At 39.3% G+C, this 24,899-nt stretch overlaps 1 protein-coding gene across 1 annotated transcript in view; it reads left to right on the top strand.

The window, feature by feature from the left end:
- Positions 1 to 22,210, top strand: part of LOC145437711 (solute carrier organic anion transporter family member 2A1-like) — a 50,382-nt gene extending 28,172 nt beyond the window's left edge. The window contains exons 5-12 of the mRNA XM_080314990.1: positions 5,658 to 5,917; positions 6,519 to 6,800; positions 7,425 to 7,589; positions 8,318 to 8,513; positions 12,239 to 12,368; positions 16,991 to 17,227; positions 18,664 to 18,819; positions 19,970 to 22,210. Coding sequence (XP_080171116.1) covers positions 5,658 to 5,917; positions 6,519 to 6,800; positions 7,425 to 7,589; positions 8,318 to 8,513; positions 12,239 to 12,368; positions 16,991 to 17,227; positions 18,664 to 18,819; positions 19,970 to 20,431 — 1,888 coding nt within the window. The 3' untranslated portion in view covers positions 20,432 to 22,210. The remainder of the gene's footprint in view (positions 1 to 5,657; positions 5,918 to 6,518; positions 6,801 to 7,424; positions 7,590 to 8,317; positions 8,514 to 12,238; positions 12,369 to 16,990; positions 17,228 to 18,663; positions 18,820 to 19,969) is intronic.
- Positions 22,211 to 24,899: the final 2,689 nt, after the last annotated feature.

The following is a 24,899-nucleotide window of genomic DNA, read 5'->3' as shown; positions in this document are numbered from 1 at the left end:
GAGAGAAATCTTGTGGCACATAAGCGACATTCTTCCAATTACGACACATGCGTAAATCCGATGATAACCTCGACCTTAACGCATTTCAAAATGGAAAATGATGTAAACAAGTCCTAAACACTAGGTCGACTAGGATATGGCGACTTTGGGGGTCAAAACGGATTTACGAAACGTCTATATAGGCGTAGCGTAACACGTGACTTCGGAGCAGAGCTCGTCAACTGAAAATTTTTCAGCTTTCCAAATTTGATTAGAATTTAGAATTAAAGCTACACATTTTTTAAATTAGACTAGAATTAGAATTATAGCTACACGGTTTTATCCAAATTAGATTAGAATCAGAATTGCTGGATTCGCAAAACCTTGGACATTGAATCAGGTTCAGTTCATATCAAACCAGAGTTCATCGTCATAAGCATGAGAATGGCAAATGCCTGTACACCGAGCTTGGCTCATTTCGCACTATACAGTTCTCCCGAAGCATTTTCAGAAAAACTAGGAATTAGATTAGAATAAAATTTAGAGCAAAGAAATATTTCACAAATTAGAATTATATTACCGGCAGTTCGCTCCAATTACTCTAATTTGAGAACTAGAACTATCTAGTTCAAGTCTGCTTGACGGGGAATTTCCTGGGATAAGATTAAAGCTTTGATTAATTCCTAATTGAACTCAGACTGTTAAGATACTAAAGCTGTGTCTGTTGAAGCAATTTTAAATTTGACGCAAAGAAAATTTTAGGACGGTCATTGTGTTAGCATTTAAACATGTCATAAATACGCAGCGATAATGAGTTTTTTTTTTTGGTTACATAATCCACGCTTTATTGAATTGTGATGCGATTAATTTTATTTTCTCAAACCGATCTCCTGATAGAAATCTCGTGGAATCTTTACTGCTGTCTTACAGAGATGAGGTCAGCTCGTTAGAATGTAACCTTTATTACAAAGTGCTCTGTTAATTGTCACTGCGCAGTGTTGCAATTGATTGATGACGTTTGGATTGTTCGATAATCCTTAAATATCGAGATGATGCCATTCTCGGCCGTCATTGTAGCACGAGGTTCCCCGAAAATCATTGTGTATACATTGATCGCTTAATATCAACACCTCCAAAAGTCCTGATTTAACGCGAATTTAGTGGGTGACAGTAAACCGCTTTCCTACATGCTTATGACTAACAGAAAACGGTTTCATATACGAGATATATAGACAAGACACAAAACAACACACAAAACTACTCAGCGTGGTATTGTCCGCCTAACTGCGTCACAGTCACACGCCAAAAAGTTAATAATATCGCGACATTTACTCAAAGCGTCGTGTTATCGAGGATACAATTGAATAATATATTAACATTGCAATAAACCAGAATGTTTTCGACTGATATTCGTCATTAGTAATCGTCAGTGGTTAAGAATTGAAAAGTACATTGTACGCCAACATGACACCAAATATCGATTGTTGATGACAATGTTTTTTCCAAATTTCTACTTGTTGCTGACGATTACCCCTGACGAGTGTCAGCCCAACGTTTCCGGTTTATTTCAATGCGAATATAATATTCAATTGTATATTGAAGTTCTGTGGCTCCAAGAATGTCCTCGAATCCTGAGGATACATCTGTCATGTAGTGATAGTTGCCACGTCTGTAATACTCTCGCCAGCTTCTACAATAGCTCGAAACTTCCAGGCATTAATAGTCAGAATGATAAATTGAGCACAATAAAGAACTATTTCGCGTTTTACCGGTCATTAAAGATGTTTATAGTCTTGCTATTGCGGTGGCAATCTTAGTCGATAAGAAGTTCACGAACGTTTACAAAACGTTTATAATAAATTGACCGTTACCTCGTCCATATGAAACTCCATAGTATGATGAATTGAAGAATATATTCAATTGTGTATTGAAGCTCCTTACCCCTTGGTGTATCTTCAAGTATGATACATACTGTGGTGCAGGCGCCATTGCATAGGATACGCGTGACGTGCTTGGGTTGTGACACGTAAACCGTAAACCATTTGTCAATGCGATTATTATATAGTAGTCGTATCATTCTCGATGCGAATGTATCCACATTCTTAATCTTCCCCCGTTCAGGTGAATTGCATCCTAATACTAACAGATTCGGCTGTTAACCCTTATACGGGATATAGCAAAGGACATTATAGAATTTGAGTTGAAATAAGTTGATAACAATCGGAAAGATAACGTCGGTAATGGTAGTTATGATCGCGCTTCTAATTCAGAGATTTTGTAGCGTGTAAGCTGTAGAGCACGATAGCTTATGTGGCGCCGTGTAGGGTATCTGTTGTTCGTAAGAATGCTGGAGTTATCAGCTCCAGCTGCACTATAGACTATAATATCTATATATACCCTATATTTTGCATCACTTCATATCAATGTACAGTACACTCTTCAAACTGATAATGATTGAGAAATTAGATTTTCCCAGTAGAAGCCAGTCGACCTTCCTATTTCGATAAACGTTACACGGTGAATGTCGACTGTCGAGTTCAGTTCAGTTTATTGATGAATTCATAATTTCAGGACATCACGAGACTGCCATACAACCCACGGGAACATGGGGTAAAACTTGTATGCAAAAGACTTTTACACCAAAATTCCACGACATCGCCAATATCTCTTAAAGGGCTTTAGCCTCAACTAAACTAATACGCGTGTTTGATCTAACTCTGGAGTTATACTATAGCTGATATCAAAACATGTCATATAATCCACGAAAACAGAAAGATAAACTTGGATGCAAAAATTTTTTACATCAAAATTCCATGATATCGCCAATAGAAATATATCTCTTAATGTAATTCACTTTTTGGATGAAACATGAAGTATCTATCTTTCTTTCTCATTAATTACCTGCTCCTTACAATTGGATCGCATATTTTATAACAACACCATAATTACGAATTTGCGCTTGATCACTACATATTTCGAATATCTTAGATTGTACTTACCATCACTGTAAACTCAAAATCAGGTCACGAGGTATTGACAGAAAATTGCAGCGTTTTCTCAAGTACAAACCGCACTTTGGGCGGGTGTTATTGAGTGACAATCAGGGATTGCCGATTCTAATTATGCGGTGTCGCGTCGCCGCATTTGTATGTGCGGTTGCAGCCAGCGTTGATTTACTGTGCGACACTGACGATATCGTAATTGTATAACGCCTGATCTTGCGCGAAATATCTATTTATGTTTGAAGCTGGATACTCAACAATAATCCAATTAGACTTTAGTCGTGAAGCAATGGAAAGCAAGACATTTTCACATTACTCGTTGCCCAAAAATATCGTAAACAATCCGCTTCTTTTCTTAGGTTGATATGCACAATAGGGTTGTTTAAAAAAAAATCAAATTTTTGCGGCAATTTGAGAAAAATGTTAGATTTCGTGTGCAAAGTTTATAGCCAACCCCACATTTTTATCAAATAACCGCAAAATTTTGAAATTTTATGAGGTTGACAGTAAAATTTGTAATCCCAGAATTATTAATGAAAAACTGAGAAATAACTTCGCTTCTACGGGTTAGAATTGCGTCGCATCGTTCGTGTAGACGGCTCAACAATGGGGTGAATAGTAATATTTTTAAATAAATCTCAGGGATATCTAGATATCCCTGATAAATATGATCTGTAATATGTTATGTGTAATTATGTATATAATGGCTGTTTAATATAAAATGTTTCATAGTTCGCAGTCATCGCCCATAACTTTTGTGTTATATCAACGGTGCAAAAACCAATAGCAACACATAATTCATCACCTCTTTGCGTTAATCCGGCCCGTCAATTGAATGCGGTTATAGGCCAGCAACCCAACGCATTTCTTACTGATGGACAACATCCGATTAAAGATATCCGTTTCCACCAATAGCCAGGTGCTTCAACGGCTTAAATTATATATTTTTGAGCTTGAAACAATATTAAAGACTTGAGGTCAGTTGTGGGCCATTTCTCCACGATTTCGGTTGCTTACATATATTTTTCTTAATTATTTCGAAAATTCTTCCGATTTTTACCGTCTCACGGAAAGTCTTTTCTGAAATTTGAACTGCCCGGTGTTGAGTAAAGATTCGTGGAAATCGAAATTACATACGGACTATTTTGAGACTTTGGTATTTTGATTTTATTCGCCATTTTGATTTGATCATATTAAGATATATATCAGCATCGTAGTACATGTGACGTGTCAGAGCATTGACGAAATGACTGAAGATCGTTTAAAAACGCATCCAGCTGATGACCTTGTGACGTGTATTTATCGAGAACATAAATCATTTTAGATGTACGCAGGATGGACTCGGGTTTAGTGTAACGAAATTAAGTATGTAACACACAAAACGTATCACGTCAAACACGAGTCCATTGAGGGTAAAAAACAGGTGGCCAGTAACGAAGTAAACTACTTTTACTTCTGGAAGTACTCTTACTTACCTACTTGCACTAATTCCTCAAGTGGTTTCGATTTTAGATTACTTCTACTCCATAGTTTTCATTTTAACCTAGAATACTTACATTTTTATTTATTTGGAAATCGCTATGCTTGTATATTTTTACTGGTATAGAAATTTAGGTCGTTTTGTCTACTTCCACTGTCTACCTCCCCACTGTTTGGTACCGGAAGAACAAGCTTTTGATGTGTCAGCCAAAGCTCTGAAACTTTGGATAATCCATATATTATTCGTATTACGGGGTCGACATGCATTATACACCTGTAAAATTTGTAAAGACTACATATCTGTCTTCACGCCAGCTGGGATCGTAAATTTCGCAACCGCTTACATAAGCGCATATGTAGAGGTTGTGTAATCTCACTGAATTACACTGATAGATATCCTGGCCGTGCGCGCACAATGTAGATTATCCACGTTTTCCAGCTGATCTTTCAGTCCGCGTGTTGTGAAACAACCGTATTCTATCCACAATGTCGACAAGACAATGCGTTGTTTCGGTTACGCAGCAATAAAAGCTAAGTACGGTTACGAGGAAAAATCGGATTTATTGAACAGCTCGTGATTGATTTATCATTACGTAACGTGAAGATATATTTACTGTCGTACTCTACAATCTACGAGTAGTAGAATTGAAGCAATAAGCCCCTATCTGATCTCCGGCATACTACTATGGAATAGTGACTTGTAACTTTGATTTTACGCCATACTTCCCTTTATTGGTTTTATTTTGAGCCCGGATTACACAAACGACGTGGTGAGCTTGCGAGGAAAACGTAGGTAGACAAGACGAAACTGCTTGACAGCATTCTAGGCCCTTATTAACTGAAATTCGGCTGAAATCTACACGAAACTAAGACATGCACTTCCAAGCATACCGACATAAGCAGCTAGCTGATGTATAACCAGAATGAACAGAGCGAAGAGAACTAATTACAGTAACCAGTGATCAATCAAGTGTCTTGAGCAATCACCACACGTTGGTTACATAATCACGGTACATAATTAAACGTGACTTTGAAAGTACAGTATACAAATTTCCAGTTCAGTTCATACAGCCTATAGTTTTAGTCCACGCATTAATATTACTATATATGTATAAATTTTATTTTCTAAATTCCAAGGAACTTTTTGCCAGCCGCACAATGCCCACGACATCAGTTATGCAGACACAATCTTTTCAGAATCATGGAAAAAGAACAGAAAGAAGACGACGAACCCAGTCGCTCATTTTCCACACTATTTCGACAATGTTGTCCCGTGCGACCGACTCGCTCTAACGAATCCGACCACTCTGACTCCGAATCTCTACGTTTTGACGACCGCAAAACTAGCGAATGTGACGTCACAACCGAAAAACGAGACCGGCGTGTCGGAGGCGTGACAATCATCAGCGAAGGATTGAACAGTCGCAACGTGACAAATAATACAGAGTTTGAAGGAGGTACAGAACTGCAATATACTATCGAATAATATATTCGTATTGAAATAAACTCGAATGTCTCGATATGAAATTGCATCCAATACATTAATTACTGAAATAGGGTTAGGGTTACCATATTTTGAGATCCCAAAAGAAGGAGACTTTCTACAAATCTCCAAAGTTGAATAAAAATTGTTCATTAACGAATTTTACTGTTACCGTTGTGGTGTTGATTAATTGTAATCTAATTTGTGAAATGTTTCTATGCTCTAATATTACTTTTAGCCCATTTCTGGCTTTACTGTCAATGCTACAGGAGAACTTTATAGTGCGAAACGAGCCAAACTTGCTCTGCAGACATTTGCCATTCTCTTCCTCATGAGAGGGAACGATGATTTGATATATAATCTGAACTTGATCCATTGTCAATGTTTTCGAGAATTCAGTAGTTCTAATCTGATTTGAAAAAAAAACGTGTAGCTATGATTCTAATCTCATTTGAAAAATGTGTTGCTATATTTCTAATCTAATATGGAAGAGCTAAGAATTTGTTATGGGTCCAAGCCTTCCCCTGACATGTATATATTCGGGTTTATTTCAATGCGAATATATCATTCAACAGAGTTTAAAAAGTCAAAGAGTGATGGCCAAAGCACAGAATATCGGCTGTCCGCGAATCTCGGAAAAACTAACCACGAACGCAAAGACTTGTCAGCGAGATATCCCTCCCGAGAAGGGAATCACGCAACGTCGAACGACTCGGAAAGCATATCTAGAAGACTGAGTATTGTCAAGTGCGAATTGGGCGACGCGGGTGATCATTCACAAGGTACCGGAACAAAGCTGCCGTCGAAAGGCGATACGCGCAGAAGACCCAGCCGCTTGGAGAAGCTGCAATTGATAGGTTCGTGACTGAGGTGATCGGTAACGGAGTACCCGATGAATAGGGTAATAATGTCAACATCATAATTGGGCTGCTATATATGGATAAAATACTTCGATTCGTTTCGAATCAAATCATTAACAAGGAATAGTACAACGAATCATGATCACATTGTCCGGAATCGAACTTATAATTCAACAATACTTCTCAGGATTTCCTGTAACCAAATATAGGTTGTTAGTCAATCCAATTGAAAGTCATAAATCAAGCGATGGTTCGCAGAAGAAGAACAGCTCATTGATTTACGAAACTCCCAGTTTTCTTTTAAATTGAAACGCTGTTTTCACGTAAAGTTTTGTGTGTCTGCTTCCAATTCTTATTCCATGATAAGTCTAATCAAAGTTTTATTGTAATTGTCATTGTCACACAGTAGTTCATTGACCGACAACAAACTATAGATTGGCACTTTGTACAAGTCTGCGCGCCACATCTGAATGGCAGCGACCAACAGCATTCAATCAAGTAAGATTATATTTATCTATTTATGCGCCAAATATTTGATCAAATGCACTTCACTGTTCGTGACGAGCATTTGTGCTTGGAATATTCGTTGCTGTAAATTTACTACGTCTCATTCCGTTTCAGATTTCACCGCTAGTATCAAAGGGCGTTTGACCGATTCCGTATTCCTGAGCATTACATTCGGTCTTGTTTCGTTAACCGGTTTTCTGGCGGCCTCCGTAACCTACGTATCGAAGTACATGGAGACGCAGTTCGGCATCACGGCGTCGTACGCTAACCTTCTCAACGGTGCGTGCAGTTGAAATATGATTGAGACAGTTTTGTTTGTTCCTAATAAGTAGAGCATAATTACGGCTACGCACTTTTTTTTCAAATTAGATCGAAATTAGAATTACTGAATTGGCGGAAACTTGGAAATGGAATGAAGCTCAATTCGTATCATAGATAGGAGTTCATTCTTATAAGCACGAGAACGGCAAATGTCTGTACACTGTACAGGAAGCTTAACTCTTTTCGCACTATTGACTATTCAGTTCTCCTTCAGCCTTTTCATGGAAACCAGAAATTGGATCAGAATTAAAATTAGAGCAAAGAACCATTACACAAATTCGATTATATTGATATTACCGTCATTTCGCTGTAACCAGTCTAATTCAGTGGCTCTCATACTTTTCTAGATACTTTTCTAGTGAAAATTTTCGCAGAGAATTTTCAAATATGAAATTTGGGCAATATGCAGAGCAATAGAGGTAAATCACGTGGAGCTTTCATGCACCCCAATTATAGAATTCTCTAATAAAAAAGTATAAATTAGGTTACCAACCATTTTCTAAATTTAGAAGTTCCGCGGACTACCGGTTGAGAACCACTGCTCCAATTAGTCAAATTGTACAACTAGAATTATCAAGTTGTCGTGTCTGCCTGGAAATCTCGTTTATCTCTTTTCCACAACACGCCACGTCGAGAATAGGCGACATACACGAATTTCGTTTACAGTATGTATTTCTTGTATTCAGGTTCCGTCAATTTGCCAATGCTGGTTGTCGGAAATCTGCTAGGCGGTTGGCTCATACGCCGCTTCGACCTTAACGTACGCAGGACCATGTTCGTTGTGGTAGTCGGGATATCAATGACTATTGTCAGCGTTACGGCACTCTTGCTATTCAAGTGTAATACGTCCACGCGCAGCGATTATCTCGTAGGAGCAGCCAGGTGGGTTTTCATGTTCAAATCGATGATAATCACGAAATGATTGTGTTATATGCTGTATTTCTATACGAAAATATGTAACATGGATTTGACTTTAGAGCAGATATCTGTACAAACTTAGGTGTCCTGAAATTCGGTGAAGTAAGGCGTGTATCATCCACAGCAATATTCCTTCGAGCATTCCATAAAATGTGGCGAGATAGCGTAGTGGTATAATCCACTGCTGCAACTCCTCTGGGTTGTGGATTCCAGTCCGACTGAGGTCGACTCCGGAATTTCTTGTTTCCTAATTACATTCTGGGTTGAGTTTGAATGTTCGCCGATGCGCAAAAGTTGTTTTGATATCCTACACCGGTCGACAATATGAAAATGTGGAGGACCACTGCATTTTATCTCGTATTGCGGACACCATTAGAAGAAACCACGCGCAAATAGCATTTTTCCCGAAGAAGGCACATAAACATCACTGCAGGGGTGCGCACGGTGTAATTGAAACTATAATCTGATTGATAATAAACAATTGGCGGGGATTACGTTTGAGTGAATGTTGCGGTGGACCATTTAATACCGTAACCAAAAACGCATAACATGGATTTGATGTGGTAGGCGTATCGCCGCAAACAATATATTTCGGTTGAATTTCAACTGGGTGGTAATAACACCACTTTGGATGTAGTATCGCGCCATAACTAACTGCGTTGTTTTATCGGGAATTGCGACGCGTGGCGAATGGTGGTCAAGTTGACCTTGTCAAAACACTGTCACGGTTGAATTTCGATGCATAATTCATTTCCACGCGGGTAAATCGCGGGCGTCTTTCAACTATTTACTATTCCCGCATAATTGAATAGTAGATTCATATTGAAATGAACCCGGGTATTTTCGGCAGACACTCGCCAGGGGTAATCGTCAGCAACTAGTAGAGAATGGAAAGAACATCGTGTATCAACAATCGTATCACAAAATGTTTCCGCGTAGGGAATTCCTCTGTTATTATTGCACGGTGGGTGTTGCTGGGAGATTAACAAATTACGTACCCAGTTAATAGTATACACAGACATGCCGCTACCTATATAGCACTAGTCTAGTTCACCTAAAAAATGAAAACTGTCTAGTGGAACTGCAGGAACTCGAGTCAAGTCGATTCATTTTAAATTCATCACCAAGTCAACTCTAAGTTGGGGAGTAAGGGGTCGAATCCGAGTCCAAGTCATAGAGTCCACTGTTCATTATCGAGTCGAGTTCATGTCACGTTTTTAAGAAAATGACGCGATTCAAGTCGAGTCAACGAAAAATTGCGACTCGAGTCCGAATAGTCTCGAGTCTTGACTCGTGTCATTGCATCTTTGAGTATAGTTAAATCATAACAAGTTGAGTAGGTATAGGGCAATTAGGCAAATCCCAAACGGTTTTGGTTGCCTAGAAATAACCTTCACCCCAAATTTGGCTCGATTTCAACTGGTAGATGTGAATGCACCGGAGTTTGATAATTTTGAATTTATTAATAAAAATTCGAATTTTTTTTTTTATTCAATTTAGCTGTCAACTCCACGTTATTATTGAATTGTCTGGTAGAAGCGAAGTTATTGCGGCTGAAAATTTGGGATTCGCTAAAATAGCCTGGGCGGTGGGTAATCCCAGAATTATGAATGAAAAACTCAAATAACCTCGCTTCTACGGGCTGGAATTACGTCAAATTTGTTTTGCTTCGTTTTTGTAGACAACTCGACAATTTCATGGGGTTGACAGTAAAATTTGAAACAATTTTTTAATAAATTCAAAATTTTCAAACTCCTGTGCGATCACCGTTCGCAGCTACCAGTTCGAATCGAGTCAAATTTGGTGTGCAGCGTTTTTTTAGTCAACCTAACAATATAACCAATTAATCAGTGAATCCCCGGAATCCGGAAAAAGAGTTATTCTTGAACAACCCTGCTGTGGATTCTTACGTAACTGCATTGGTCACGAAGTAGGTAGTTTAGGTTCGATAATATCATGTAAATATGATATATAGCTGTCTCTCTATTGATGTCCTGCAAGTCTGGTGTGCCCGTAGACTATTTCGGAAATATATCGCTACTGATCGACTGTTCCTTACCAATAATTCAAACAGATTACCTCTCTTAGCTTTACCGGATACCATTTTTAATTGATTGCCTGGCTTCAGATTTGCAGGATTTCTCGATAGCGGGCCAAAATGTAAACACTAACATCGACCCAGACCTCACTTTGTTTAACCTCGACTCGGATGTATCAACATTTTTTAATGACACGTAGCAGAAATTTCATGAAACCTATATTGACCCAGCATTTGGTCAAAACGTAGAAACAGCTTGTCGAGCAAACAACGGTGCAGTTGTAGGCTAGTTTTTGCGATTTGTTCTCGGGAAAATCGTGCAGTTTCAGGCTACCGCAAATTAAGACGAATTCTTTAACGCATAAAACGTCGACAATGTTTGCTCGTGGGTGTGTAGTGGGTTCGAATTTGGGGGTTGCAAGGGTTACGGTTAGCACTTGTGTCTGCAAATGAACATTACACTATAAACTGCTTTTCTCAAGAAATATGCTTTTTCCTGATTTACGGATATACAATTGAATTGTATAGTTCTATTGAAATATACCTGGATATTTTCGGCTCACAATCGCCAGCGGTAATCGTCAGCAACTAGTAAAGATTTGGAAAGAACATTGTATATGCATAACCTAGTTTATGCCAACAGATGGAGTTCGTTGACCACTCAAAAATAGTACTTTGAGCAATCTCTTCGCCTCGCTTATTCGATATTTCATGCCGATTGAGTCGCATTTGGTGATACGAGTGTTAATATGCAATGCTCTTCCCAATTCCAATCCCAAAATATTCGGTTTTATTTCAATATGAATATATTATTCAATATACATGGGCATTTTCAAACATCTGCGCATAACTGCGGTGCATAATTCGTAGCGCATCGTTGTGCGTAGTCAAGTGTTACACCGTTACAATCGTTGGTTATAGGACTTGTTTCCGACTGCTTCGTGCCGGTATGAATATGATAGTTTGCGAACACCGACAGCTGTCAAAACAATATAGTTTCGCGAGCCATGCGAAATTTCTCAGTAAATTATGACAAATAACAAGTACATTTAATTATTTTCTTGCGAGTACGCAGCGTACAGGTTCATGAGGTTGCGTTGCTGTCTCAGAAATTGACACAGATCGATGAAGATAGAAATATCATCGCGTGATACGAATCAAAGTTTCGCGGGGATATACTGTAACAATTCCATGCATCCGTTTTTTCAATCTTCTCCGTTCTAAGAGTCTTATCCTCGATTTCTTGTCAGCCCAGCCGTGATTGATCCGGCGGCGGTGTTACAAATTTCGATTGAAACTATGCCTTGATCAATATGCTCAACGCACCAGAGTTATACAACAGAAAAATTTTTGCTTTTCCAAATTACATTACAATTTGATTTACTGAATTCGCAAAAACTTCAGTTAATATCAAATCAGAGTTCGTTATCATAAGCACGAAATGACAAATGTCTGTATACCGAGTTCCACTCTTTTCTCACTATACATATACAGTTATACGCTTGTCCTGTACCACTTTGGTGGAACCAGAAATTAGATTTGAATTTGAACTAGAGCATAGGAACATTTGGCAAAATATCTTACCGGTATTTCACTCTAATTAGTATATTGAGACAATTAGAATTACCTATAGTTGTCCTTGGTATTTCAGCGGGGATTGCGCCTCGAATTGCAGCTGCGGACAAGCGTACTCTCCCGTGTGTGACCTTGCCACGGACATCACATACATGTCCCCGTGCCACGCTGGATGTACAACCGCCGTAATGGAAGAAGGGAAAAAGGTTTGTTGATCCACTGCTAGACAGAGATGATCTATTACGGACTTTCAATTTACGCAGTACTACTTACTTACTTACTTACTTACTTACTTACTGACTTACTTACTTACTTACTTACTTACTTACTTACTTACTTACTTACTTACTTACTTACTTACTTACTTACTTACTTACTTACTTACTAACTATGGCCATGGTCACTTTTAGCAAAAACTGCTTGCATTTTATAATTTGGATACGATATAGCTATCCCAACACAGTTAAGGGAAGGGGGAGAAATGGTGTAGTGTTATGATCCAGAGCTGCAACACCAATGGGTTGCGCGTTCGAGTCCGACCGAGGTCGATTCCAGAATTCCTACCTAAGTGTTGGCTCCTCCTCTCCATCTCATCTGCGTAGGCGGTGTCTTAACAAGCCTAGAAGTGGGCCGTGCGTGAATCAAGAATGCAGAAAATCGACCCGGTGTAAATAACCATTGTAGTCGACAAAACTATGAATACCACAGACAATTGTCATGGAAACTGTTGCGTCTTTTTGTAGTCGCGTAGAAATGTAAGGCGACAGCTCGGTGTTTCAGTGTGAGCGATAAACTGATAATGATAACGTGACATATCGTCAGACCTTGAATTGCGATCGCCAAATAGTAAACAGAGTGTAGCCTTATTTTGCGGTAGACGCGCACGCCTTCGCCGTAAATAGTTTCGATATTGCTCAAGGCGATTATCAAAACCGCGCATACTTCGACAAGGGGTGATTCGCGCCACGTGATGCTCACGTGAGTTAAGTAGCAATAGCGTGGACAAAGAGGCTAAGAAACAGCGTTGGATAACTTGAAAATCGTCATCTTTTACAAATTTGGTTTACAATTCGAATTATAGCTGCACGATTTTTAGTTTTTTTTCAAATTAGACTAGAATTATAACTACATAGTATTACAAATTAAAATGCAACAAGAGTCATAGCTACACGGTTTTTATTCAAATTAGATTAGAATTAGAATTATAGCTACTCAATTTGTTCCAAATTAGACTAGAATTAGAATCATAGCTAGTTAATTTCACAAGTTATATTACAATTAGACTTAAAGCTACACAGTTTTTATCCAAATTAGATTACAATTAGAATTATAGCCACGCAGTTTGTACCCGAATTAGATTAGAATTAGAAATTAGCTACACATTTTTACAAATTATATTGCAATTAGAATTACAGCTACAGTTTTACAAAGTAGATTACAATTAGAATTATAGCTACACGGTTCTTTACAAATTAGATTAGAGTTAGAGGTGCAGCATTCGCAAAAACTTGGAAATAAAATGAAATAAATACAACAAAAACCATGTTTGGATCATATCAAGTCATTAGAATAGCAAATGTCTATACACCAAGATTGGCTCGTTCCGCACTATACATTTCTCCGGTAGCGCTTTCAGGAAAACCACAAATTAGACAAAATTTACAATTAGAGCATACAAATATTTCCCGAATCACACAACTACAATTACCTTTTTTTCAAGTTTGATAAGACTCTGACCCCTCACGTGTGATACGTCATGCAAAAGCGGACGCCTATGATTGCAAGGTCTCGTGTTTCACGCACGTGTCAGTATATATCAAGCTAACATCGCAAGGGACAAAGTGTATTGTGTACGCGTATGTGTTTCCCTGCCTGACTGCAAAAGCGCAAATATTCAATAGCATACGCGGTCGTAGGGTTAGGGCGGATTGTTTTACAGAACGGCAACATTGCCGTTTGACCTACCACCGTAATTACGTCCGCTGCGAGTTATGTTACGATCAACGCGATGGCGCGTGTAGATTATGGTAACGTGTTTGTGTCACTGGGTAGGCAGCATGTGCGGCGGGTGGGCTTTTTTGCGCTTTGAAGACACGAGATATTCTTAGAAATTGCTGTTCAGGGGTACACGTTTTATACACGCTAGCACACACAGCGGGTGAGCCGTGGCTATTGCGAACTATATGGGGGATTGGGGTTGTTCAAACAGAATTTTTTGAAATTTTTGCAACTATTTGCAAAAAAACGTTGAACACCAAATTTGGGTCAATTGCAATCAGTCGATGTGAAGCTATAGGTATAGTAGTTTGAAAACTTTTAATGTATTATTATAAAATAAAGCTTTTTTTCAAATTTTGCTGTTTAACCCATGAAATTGTTGAGTTGTATACAAAAATCCTGCAATATTTACTTTTTTACATACTTTAAATCCAAACTTGATCTTGTACTTCAGTAGAACTTTATGACGTTACGTTACTTTACTCCGACTTGAGCACCAACCATGACTACATTTGACCACCTCTGCCAAAAAGTCAATAGCTATATTATCGAATAGTATATTCATATTGAAATGAACCGAACATTTTCGGCTGACACTCGTCAGGGGTAATCGTCAAACAACTATATATCATTATTTGTTTAATTTCAATATGGATACAGGATTCAAATGTATATTGCAGTTCCTGTACCTCCTAGAAGCTCTTCAAATATCATATTATTACTGTAATCATGGCGACCCAATGCATAAACACAATTGCAGATGATCGTCACGGGTGTATTCACTATGTTGACTGATTTTGTGTACTTTACGCTTGGCCGCAATAAAACTTGGCATACCTCAGCCGTATTAGCCCCCTGCGGCCGACGAATACAAAGCGCCCAACTGTGAGCGATCGTTTCGGCCAAAACTGTAACGCGCCAAGGCAGCGGTATTTCGTGCCGTAAACACACGCGCTCTAAATGTATTCTGGGAACTCTCATTCTTGTGGTCAGCCAGACTAACGCTGAGAATGTGTGGTCGCGGCCGCGTGTTAACACAACTCACATTGTTGCATGTGTTGTTTCAGTAAAGTTTATGTTTTAGATTCCTTTACAATCATTGTTACCTTAATGTTACAGATATAGGCCAGGTGGGTGTCTGATTTAGAAGACTACTCCAAGTCATTTCGACACCTTCCTATCTTTCATTGTATCGCAGCCTTGCGGTGCATTGAAATGATGAAATTTTTAGCAATAAATTGAATTGAAATTGAATTGAATATTCGTTTATTGTGAACACACTGACTCACAACGGGCGTCAAAGGATAGTCAGCGTTGCTGTACTCACGAATGAGTAGAAGTAACACCTAAAATTACTGCTTGGATAACATCTTGCAGATACAGAAGTTCAATTTACAATCGAATAATATACTCATATTGAAATAAACTAGAATATTTTCGACTGACACTCGTCAAGGGTAATCGTTAGCGACTATAGTCGAGATTCCGATGAACTTTCTGTATCATACTTGGAGACCTAGATAATTGTAGTGCTATAATTATACTAATTAGACGAAATGCCGGTAATCTAATTATAATCTAAGCTGTGAAATATATCTCTGCTCAAATTTAATTAAATCTAATTTAACTGTTTTTTTTTCGGAAAACGCTTCAGGATAACTGTATAGTGCGAAACAAGCGAAGCTTGCTGCAGAGACATTTGCCATTTTCATTTTTATGAGAACTAACTGGACTTAATTCCATTTCCTAGTTTTACTCAATTCAGTAATTCTAATTCTAATCTAATTTGGAAAAGGCTGTGTAGCTATAATTCAAGCTTAATTTTGAAAAAACTGTATAGCTATAATTATAATTGTAATCTAGTTCGGAAAAGCTAAACATTTTCTAGTTGTCCAACTGTGTTCAATCAACAGTCGTATCACCAATTATGGCGTCACTGTATTCGCAAGCCTATTCCATGTCCTGTGACGCAATACCTTTTTATAATTGTACGTACAATTACCTCCACCGTGATAAAGCGATTTCATTATCCTTTATGAATGGGCATTGGGCGCAGCCGTGCGTGGTTATAGTTTCTCAATCACGCCAAGCGGCTAACAGTAAAAGCAGTAATGTTTTATTTGTTTATGAAGCTGGATTTCCGAGCTAGCATAATCGCGGATTAAGAGTGGGATCGCGCACGCTTTCGATACAATTTCAACCGCATTACGCTTTCAAATGTGATTACACGTCTTACGGTTCTCGATCGGTTGACGAAATACATCATCTCACTGTGCGCGATTCGATGCTACATTGTTACAATAGGATGTTTAGCTGTGATTTTGTTTAGGATCTGGTTTTAATCTGGTATGAACGTAGATAAATAGCCTACGGACTAACTCTGCTATACGGACTTGGACAACTAGAAAATTTTCAGCTTTTCCAAATTAGATTAGAATTAGATTACCGGCATTTCGCTCTAATTTAGTGAAATTAGAAACTAGAATTATCTAGTTATCCAAGCGTATACTTGGACAACTAGAAAAATTTCAGCTTTTTCAAATTAGATTAGAATTAGATTACTGGCATTTCGCTCTAATTTAGTGAAATTAGACAACTAGAATTATCTAGTTGTCCAAGTCTGCTGCTATATTGAGTTGTGTGTATACCGTAGCCAGAGTTGGTCAAAGTGACTATGGTGGGTACCAGGGTTGCAACCAAGTCACTAGGTTAGAGTCACAAGTCGATCTCACTTTTAAAGTCTTGACTCGGGTCAAGTGGAGTAATATTGAATGTATGTCCCGAGTATGACTCGTACACCATTACGATACGCTCCATCTTCGTGTTTCAGATCTACACGGATTGCAAGTGTCTGATCCGGTCTCCGGAAATCAACAAACTGTCTCCGGTTGACTCCGGGAAAGGCGCCGCTTTGTCTACCGTGCCCGGTTCTTGCAACGTGCCCGACTGCTTGCAATCTCACCTGCCTGTGTTTTTGGGAGTCATGGGAGCCGCTAGTCTTACGGCCGGTGTTGCTTCCACGCCCTCAAGCCTCCTCATTTTAAGGGTGGTTCCGCCAGCCGAAAAGGTTTGTTTCATTATTGTTTCTTCGAAATTGCTACTTTATATTTGTAATTGAGTTGAGCTTTTCGAGGTTTCTTCTACTTTTGCTCTGAGTACCAACGATGATAACTTTGACCACTTCTGGTCGCGGGTGTGTGGGAATTTGGATAATTTGTAACGCCGCTTTGGTGCTATGTAGACATTGATTGCTTCAAACATGCACACACCGTGCCAGAGATGATCAGATTATTATATAGTCTATGTCTTTCAGCTGGCGCTTTAGGATCCAATTTGAAATCCCACAATCATCCAATATATATCCAATATATATCCAATTCCATATACCTGGTAATGACTAATGCGTGTTTGAAAGTTAGGATAATCCAAATCTAATTCCGAACCGGCAAAATCTTTGCATCCGGAATTTTAGAAGCTTAATTCCATGTTCGTATCTATTATGGTTATATATAAGACTCAAAGACTGGGCTAAACCGAATACCCGAATCATTACAATCGATACTCGACTCAGAGAGAGAGAAAGTATCTATATTTGTACCAATCAATTTTACATTACATAAATGCTATCGGGTACAATACGATACACAGATAAGCAAGGCATAGACGGGAAGATAGATATAAGTTCTAGGGCTGGGCACAATGATTCGAGTACTCGAATCTGAATCGAGTATTAATTTTAATGATCCGAGTCGAGTAGTAAAATACGATTTTTGCGAGTACTGAAATTATACGCTCCTCGCCACTGAAAGTTAATTTATCAACGAGAATTATAGTTTCGATACTAATTTTCACTGTTGAATCCTTGAAATCGTGATTGGTGGTATCGTAGCATACGAAACATTAATAAAAAGCTACGAAGGTTACTGAACGCAGCACATTTCCGAAGACGGGGATTATCGCACAACATTATCACCTATAGTGGAATGAAATCGGTATGGTCGAAAAAGTACCAAAATATCATTTATGAGACGGATAAAAGGCATAAAGGCAAAATTTATTTTATTCTTTGTGGGGGCATAAACGGTACATATTCGAAGCTTGACGTATTACATTCTGTTATGACGTCATAATGAGTGATACTCGACTCGAGGCATATTACTTGATTCAGAATCGAATCTCTCAGGTACTCAATTTTTCCCTGCCCTAGATATAACAGAGTCATCAAGCTGAGTCACACAGGACCGGAGTATCTTACTATACAGAAGTATACAGTTACTCACAATTTAGATTAACTAACATAATACATATGTGAGTAGGCATATATTATTTCGAACGTGGAAGTAGTACATTGTTTCAAATGCCTATAATACGAAAGGTATGGGGCTCACGACTGCCTTAACAAAGTTTATGGGATACACCGCAGTAGCAATAACCTTACACTTCATATCCATTTCAAATTTGAAATTTCATTCACTACCTTACCACTGACTTTCTGTATTTCAGGCAATCGGCATCGCTATCGTGTTTGTGTTTACGCGGGTGCTGGCTTGGGTGCCGTCTCCAGTATACGTGGGATACCTCATCGATTCTGCATGCATGCGCTGGTCGGCCATAAAAAGCTCGCGCGATTACGACGAAGCAGAACAGAGCCGTTGTGAGGTAAGTGTCGTTGGAGAAAATTGGGGCTCAAGTGCAGTGACTTCATATTCGTACGCATACTTGGAAAACACTAACTTTATTTGTTGCATTGTGCTCAGGTAAGTAGTTCAAAACCAACTTGAGTGCCACGAACCAGCAGAAGTATTCCGCCTATAACCACATCTACTTTCAAGACACCACATGATTGCGATACAGTGAAAAGATAGGAAGGTCTTGACCTTGATTTCTGTGGGTGTTAACCTTTTACCTTTGATTAAGGTCCAGTCAAAACTTGGACGATTAATCAAACGCAGTCTTCAATATCGCCTCAAGTCTTCAGTTGGTTATGAATAATTCAATAAGTCATCATAGCCCGTTCAGAGCAATGAGCTCGTGAACTGATATAATAGTCGATTGGTCTCCATTTTGTAATGTGACGCAGCAATGAATGGGATCTCAAAATGCAACATAGCTGCAATGTAGCTTCCCGGGCCAACTGCCGACACGAATTATGATGTCACAGCGCCGTTTAGCGGTCGCTTGAAATTAGGATCCGTTGCTAGCTATCAGTGGTCAAGGTAGCAAGCGTTTCTACTCAAGTGGAAGTAGAAGTAATGACGTAAATTACTGCTCAAACAACTAGACGTAAAGTATTCCAAGTCATTCCCAAACTCCATCACATAGAAGTAGAAAATCTACAACGGATTAGTGCAATTTTCGAAATGTATTCACATTCAGTTATCCCCATACAGGGGTGTTTCATCCAGTCGTTATGCCAAAATTTCACTCATGAACTTTAGATCAGTGGTTCCCAACCGGTGGGGAATTCAGGGGTTTCTGGTGGGGAACAGACGCACCTGCAAAATAACTACATATAGTTTAGTATACAAAAGTACGTAGGCATATCACCACGATTACCCACCCATTTCACTGCGCTCAACTATACGTCGCTAATTTAAGGCTTGTTGTTCACGCTCATTCATAATTCTGGCAAACCAATATTGGGCTTACAAATACGTTTTGTACGAGAAGAATGATGTGCAGTAAAGCTCGTATCTGTTCATAACATCGCAGGTGTCATATTCTGTATGACATTGCACATTGTGTGTCTTGATCGGATACCAATGATAAAAACTGCTGATTTTCATCCGAAGATCCTCTCGTATTGCAGATGTACGACAAGGACCGTCTGCGGAATCACTTTTTCGCGGCAACCGGCAGCCTGCTCGTACTAAGTCTGTTCTTCTACTGCCTAGCCATGTTCTACCACAGGAAGAAGTCCAGGCTACGGCGAAAACAGCGCTCAATCGCACGCAGGCAGCTTGCAGCCTTTTCCAACACTCTAAATATTTCAAACAACACCTCTCCCGGTAGTACACTAACTTCTAAGTCTCGTACGAGCTCGATAGCGCGTGATTTACTACCTAGCGATAAGAGTAGCGATGATAAAGATCAAAATTTCAACGAATATCCTTCAGAAAGCAGAGTGAAGCTGATAGTTTCTTCTGCTTTGGAAAAGACATTCAGCGTAGCTATCTCAGTGTCTACGCCGTCGCTAGCCAAACGGAACGCGGAATACACGTCGCAATGCGCGCGAACGCCTTCCGACGCGAGTTACGTGACCGCCGTGTGATAGCGAGAGGCTTTACTAGCTGTCTGTGATGTGGTGGGCAGCGAGAATCGGTCACTTTGTGAGCGTGGTTCGTCATTGTGAGCCCCCGGATGGATATTTAGACCCGTGGGGTTTGGGGAGGTGGTTGTCTGTTCGAATCCGAGCCCGAACTCTGGGATTCGATGCGGCAATATCGAATGTCTTACTGTGAGATATGGCCTATATGACCATGGCGAAAGTCAAAGGTGGTCAGTGGAGTAAAATAAATTTCTACTTCGAAGTATACTTAAGTAGATCTTTCTAGCTCGCGCTAGTTATTCGATTGGTTATGATATAGTCTACTGCTTGAGAGTCTTGAATATTTGAGCAAATTGAGCATTAGAACACTCGCTTTTACTTGCTCAGAAATCGTGACCCGACATTCGGGCAAAGTAACGTGAATACGGATCCAATTCTGTTTCGGAAAACTTACCGGATTTCTGTCCAGTTTTAATGCAAAATCCTGTGAGTCACTAATACACACACACACACACACACACACACACATGAGTGAGAGAGATGGTCTGCTGTGGGCCAATGAGTTGTCATACTATATGGCTTCGTTTGTAGCAAGATATATGGCGCGTTTGTCTCTTTGGATCAAAATTTCTCGTAGCTATGCGACGTGTTGAAGTGTCTAGGATTTCTCTACGGAATTTCTTTTGCGCCACCCCGCTATTTGAGAGTTTCTTGTCCCTGACATACGCTTGGGGTTAATTTACCTAAAATGCATTGCATTTATCGTGGTATTTGATCGTGAGTCTGTTATCAATAAGATACCTAGAGTGATACATATCTATACATATATGCGCTGTTTTAACAAGGTGATTTTCAAGGTGTATTGTTCGTACCCGAACCTTATATGTTATCATTATCATAAATATATTTCTTCTCGCCTGCAGTAATCTGTCATCGCAAACGATTGCAACATTGCCCGTAATGGTATTCTCATTAATGTTATTATTTTAGATTCCTAATATTAACCATGTGTAATGCTCTTTATATTGTGCTCTACAGCTCCCCCATTGACTGCCATGAAATATCCTGATACTCAAGTAATGTATAGATCTTATTCGATCTCCGTCGCTAAATTAGATACAAGTTACATTGAAGTATGGGGTTGCATTTAAAACAAATGATGTTTTATAAATACCACTTTATGGCTTTAAAAAAATGCGTTTATTTTTACAAATATTTTACAATTATGCCATAAGTGCGTGAATACTTCCGAATAAACATGTCGTATGAACGAACGGACGATTTGCGCCCGATAAATTCGACGCATACGATGTGGAGTGCTGGGTGGAACTCTCGAAATCGTCGTCGTGGTCGGAAGCCATTTGCGTCGAATGAGCCATATTTACCCTATATTTTCAAATGTCAATGTCAATCCACTGTGACGCGACAGTTAGGACTCGTGATGTCATGGCTAAAAAAAACGACAATTAAAAACATGTTTTAAACAAGGGTCATGTTTTAAACATGTTTGTTTTAAATGCAACCCTGAAAGTTACGTTCTTCGCGATTCATTGATATCGGGCTGTAATCGCCTGAACCCAGTTTTGCTGCTATTTGAATGAGTTACATGATATAATATTTTTCTATTCGACGCTATCATATCTTGCGAATTTTTGTAACTCCCGTTTTCAATTCTGTAAGTCTAGTTCTTTGATACGCTAGGAATATTATTCACACTGTATTATTCATGTCGCTCGACTACATTCGATATGATATGTTCACGGAATAAAACATGAAATGCGAGTGCGATTGTGTTATTTGCAACTGTCGTAGATCATGCATGGGTCGACTGCAGCAGGTTTGGACAACTAGATAATTTTAGTTTTCAAATTAGAGGGATATGCCGGTAACTCTGGCTTGATATGAACGGAACTTGATGACATTTAAAAAAAATCCGAGTTCAGTAATTCTAATCTAATTTGGGAACAACTGTGTGGCAACAATTCTAATAATAATATAATTTGGAAAATACTGTATAGCTATAATTCTAATCTGATTTGGAAAAATTGAACATTTTCTATAGTCGTCTAAATCTGGTCTTCGCGGTGGCCAGTAATGAATTATTTCTTCTTTTCCAAGCTGATTTTTATGAATTCAGATCATACTTCTCGAGATTTTTTCAATTTTATAGACAAAACTAGGCCTTGAATACTTACTTTTCTACTGACTGGGAAGTCGCAACTTGTACTTGAGTAGAATTTTACGACGTTGCTGCTACTTGGGTGTCAACGATGACTACATTGACTATCTCTTGCCGTCTGGAGGCGGACGCTTAGAAACATACGTATGCAATTCCGTGTTTCTTAAACTTTTTAGGCCGCGACCCAAGCCACACACATCAAAAAAATGCATTTTTAATCTTAGCATGCTACGTTTTTGCGGGCATGTTTAACAGTAAGAACGCGCAGACAACAGTTTTACGCAACGCAGCTCCGTGGAACTTTTCTGTCGCACTCGCTTTTAAAATGGGGTGCATTATTTTCCTCTGTGGGTCACATTTTGACTACAGTCTTGTCATCTCCAATCTCCATGTGTTGCGGTGCGGACGGGGTTAGTCTCGAAATACCTGTGTCTCATAGACTCGCAACTAGCGTTGGGACCCCGGGAAATCCCGATCCCGGGATTTGAAGCAATCCCGATCCCGGGATTTGAAGCAATCCCGATCCCGGGCTTAATCCGAATGGAATCCCGGGATTTGTAAGCAGCAACTAGCAAGGTTTACGCAGGGCCATCTCTCTTCTTTTGGTAATAAAGCAGTGTCACAAACTCGGCTGATTGTCTGAAACAGTGGTATCTAACACGCAGCCCGCGTTGGCCTTTTTCATTTTCAAGTATTCGACAATATTTAACTGGACAATATCTTATTTCGGATATGAGAACTTGAAATTATCTCTAAAACCAATCCGTAAACCTGAATCGCTATGACATGTCAAATGCCCGCTAGCTGCAAAATTATAACGCAGCAGCTTTCACGATGACATGATGCATTTGTCGTCTGGCATGGTGTCTAGATGTATATAACTCATTACATCGCCAAATTATGCCAAGCACAACAAAATGTTTAATAATGCATTTAAAAATATGACATTTCCATGAATATTACAATAGTGAATCACATTTGCACAATGTGCATGGAATGCCAGTCTGCAAGGTCCGTCATATAAGGCCTACTTGGAAATAATATTATACCCCTATTTGAGGGGTGGCCAACCTGCGGCCGTAGAAGGAAATTTATGCGGCCGTGGACACGTAATTCAATTAGTATCTGTTGGCGGCCGTCGACATGCAATTTGAATTTACGAATGGACTCCCGATTTATTGATAGCTTTTAATAAATCTTGAAATTTTCTTCGCGTCACGCGCGATTCAATGTGACTGCATTCTTCCATTGTAATATAGTTGGGCCCTTTGCAATTACTTCCCCACATTACAGATTCGAAAAGCAGAGGAAAATGATGCGCTCCATATATAAATATACAAACTCCGAATCCTCTCTATACTGAAAATCCTGATGGGAGGTCAAGAAATAACAGCATGCAAAAAAAGTAACCAATACCAATTGGCCCATCCGAAGATGCATCATCATATATATCTCGCCCCAAATTCTCGAAACCACCCCATTTATCAACTCTACCGGTGAATCTGATCACATCCATATGGGCTGAGAGAGGATAAACGTTTGATAGTAATATGTAAAACTACTAATATTAATCACGAAATTCATTAGTAAATGAGAACAAATTTTCTTGCGACAATGTACAGACCCATAATATGAACAGTGACCAGCACTCGCGATTTTTATGCATATAGCAAGACTATATGTTTAAATAGAGAAGTCCGGAGCTCACCAGAAATGAACATAAGACATCCTAACAATGGTAGATATATTTGCTGTATAACTAGTTCATTGCGACTATGCCCTGGAATGCGGCCGGAGGCCCCATGAGAACTCCAAATGCGACCGTAAATGGTTAAAAGGTAGGCCACCCCTTCCCTATTTGATGCTGCGGCCCGCCGCGTCTCAGAAACTGCAAAATTCGCCCGCGAGCAAATTTGAGCTCGAGACCCCTGGTCTAAACGAGGATACTCTTAAAGCTCACATGTTTGGCGTCAATAATAAAAGGAATAAATGTTTTTTGTATAGCTTGTATGTGTATTTTACTACTTTTCTAATCCCGGGAAATCCCGGGATTGAGAACCGAAAATCCCGGGAAATCCCGATCCCGGGATTTCAAATTTGATCCCGAAGTCCCAACCCTACTCGCAACCGCTCGTTGCGCACCCCGACAATAAAGCATCCGATAGCGGTCTGTGACCATGTTTTCTAGAGAAACCAATGTTGGATCAATATTAGCATGAATTCAAACCAATTTGTGTAACACAAAGATCGACACATTTCCATGACCAAGCCATGTTGTAGGAGCAACTTTTC

The sequence above is a fragment of the Botryllus schlosseri genome, chromosome 4 (genome assembly GCF_051294905.1).
Source record: "Botryllus schlosseri isolate E-star chromosome 4, Bs_hap1, whole genome shotgun sequence".
Classification (NCBI taxonomy): Eukaryota; Metazoa; Chordata; class Ascidiacea; order Stolidobranchia; family Styelidae; genus Botryllus; species Botryllus schlosseri.
Note: the sequence above shows the minus strand (reverse complement) of the source record. Positions and strands in the feature narration are given on the sequence as shown.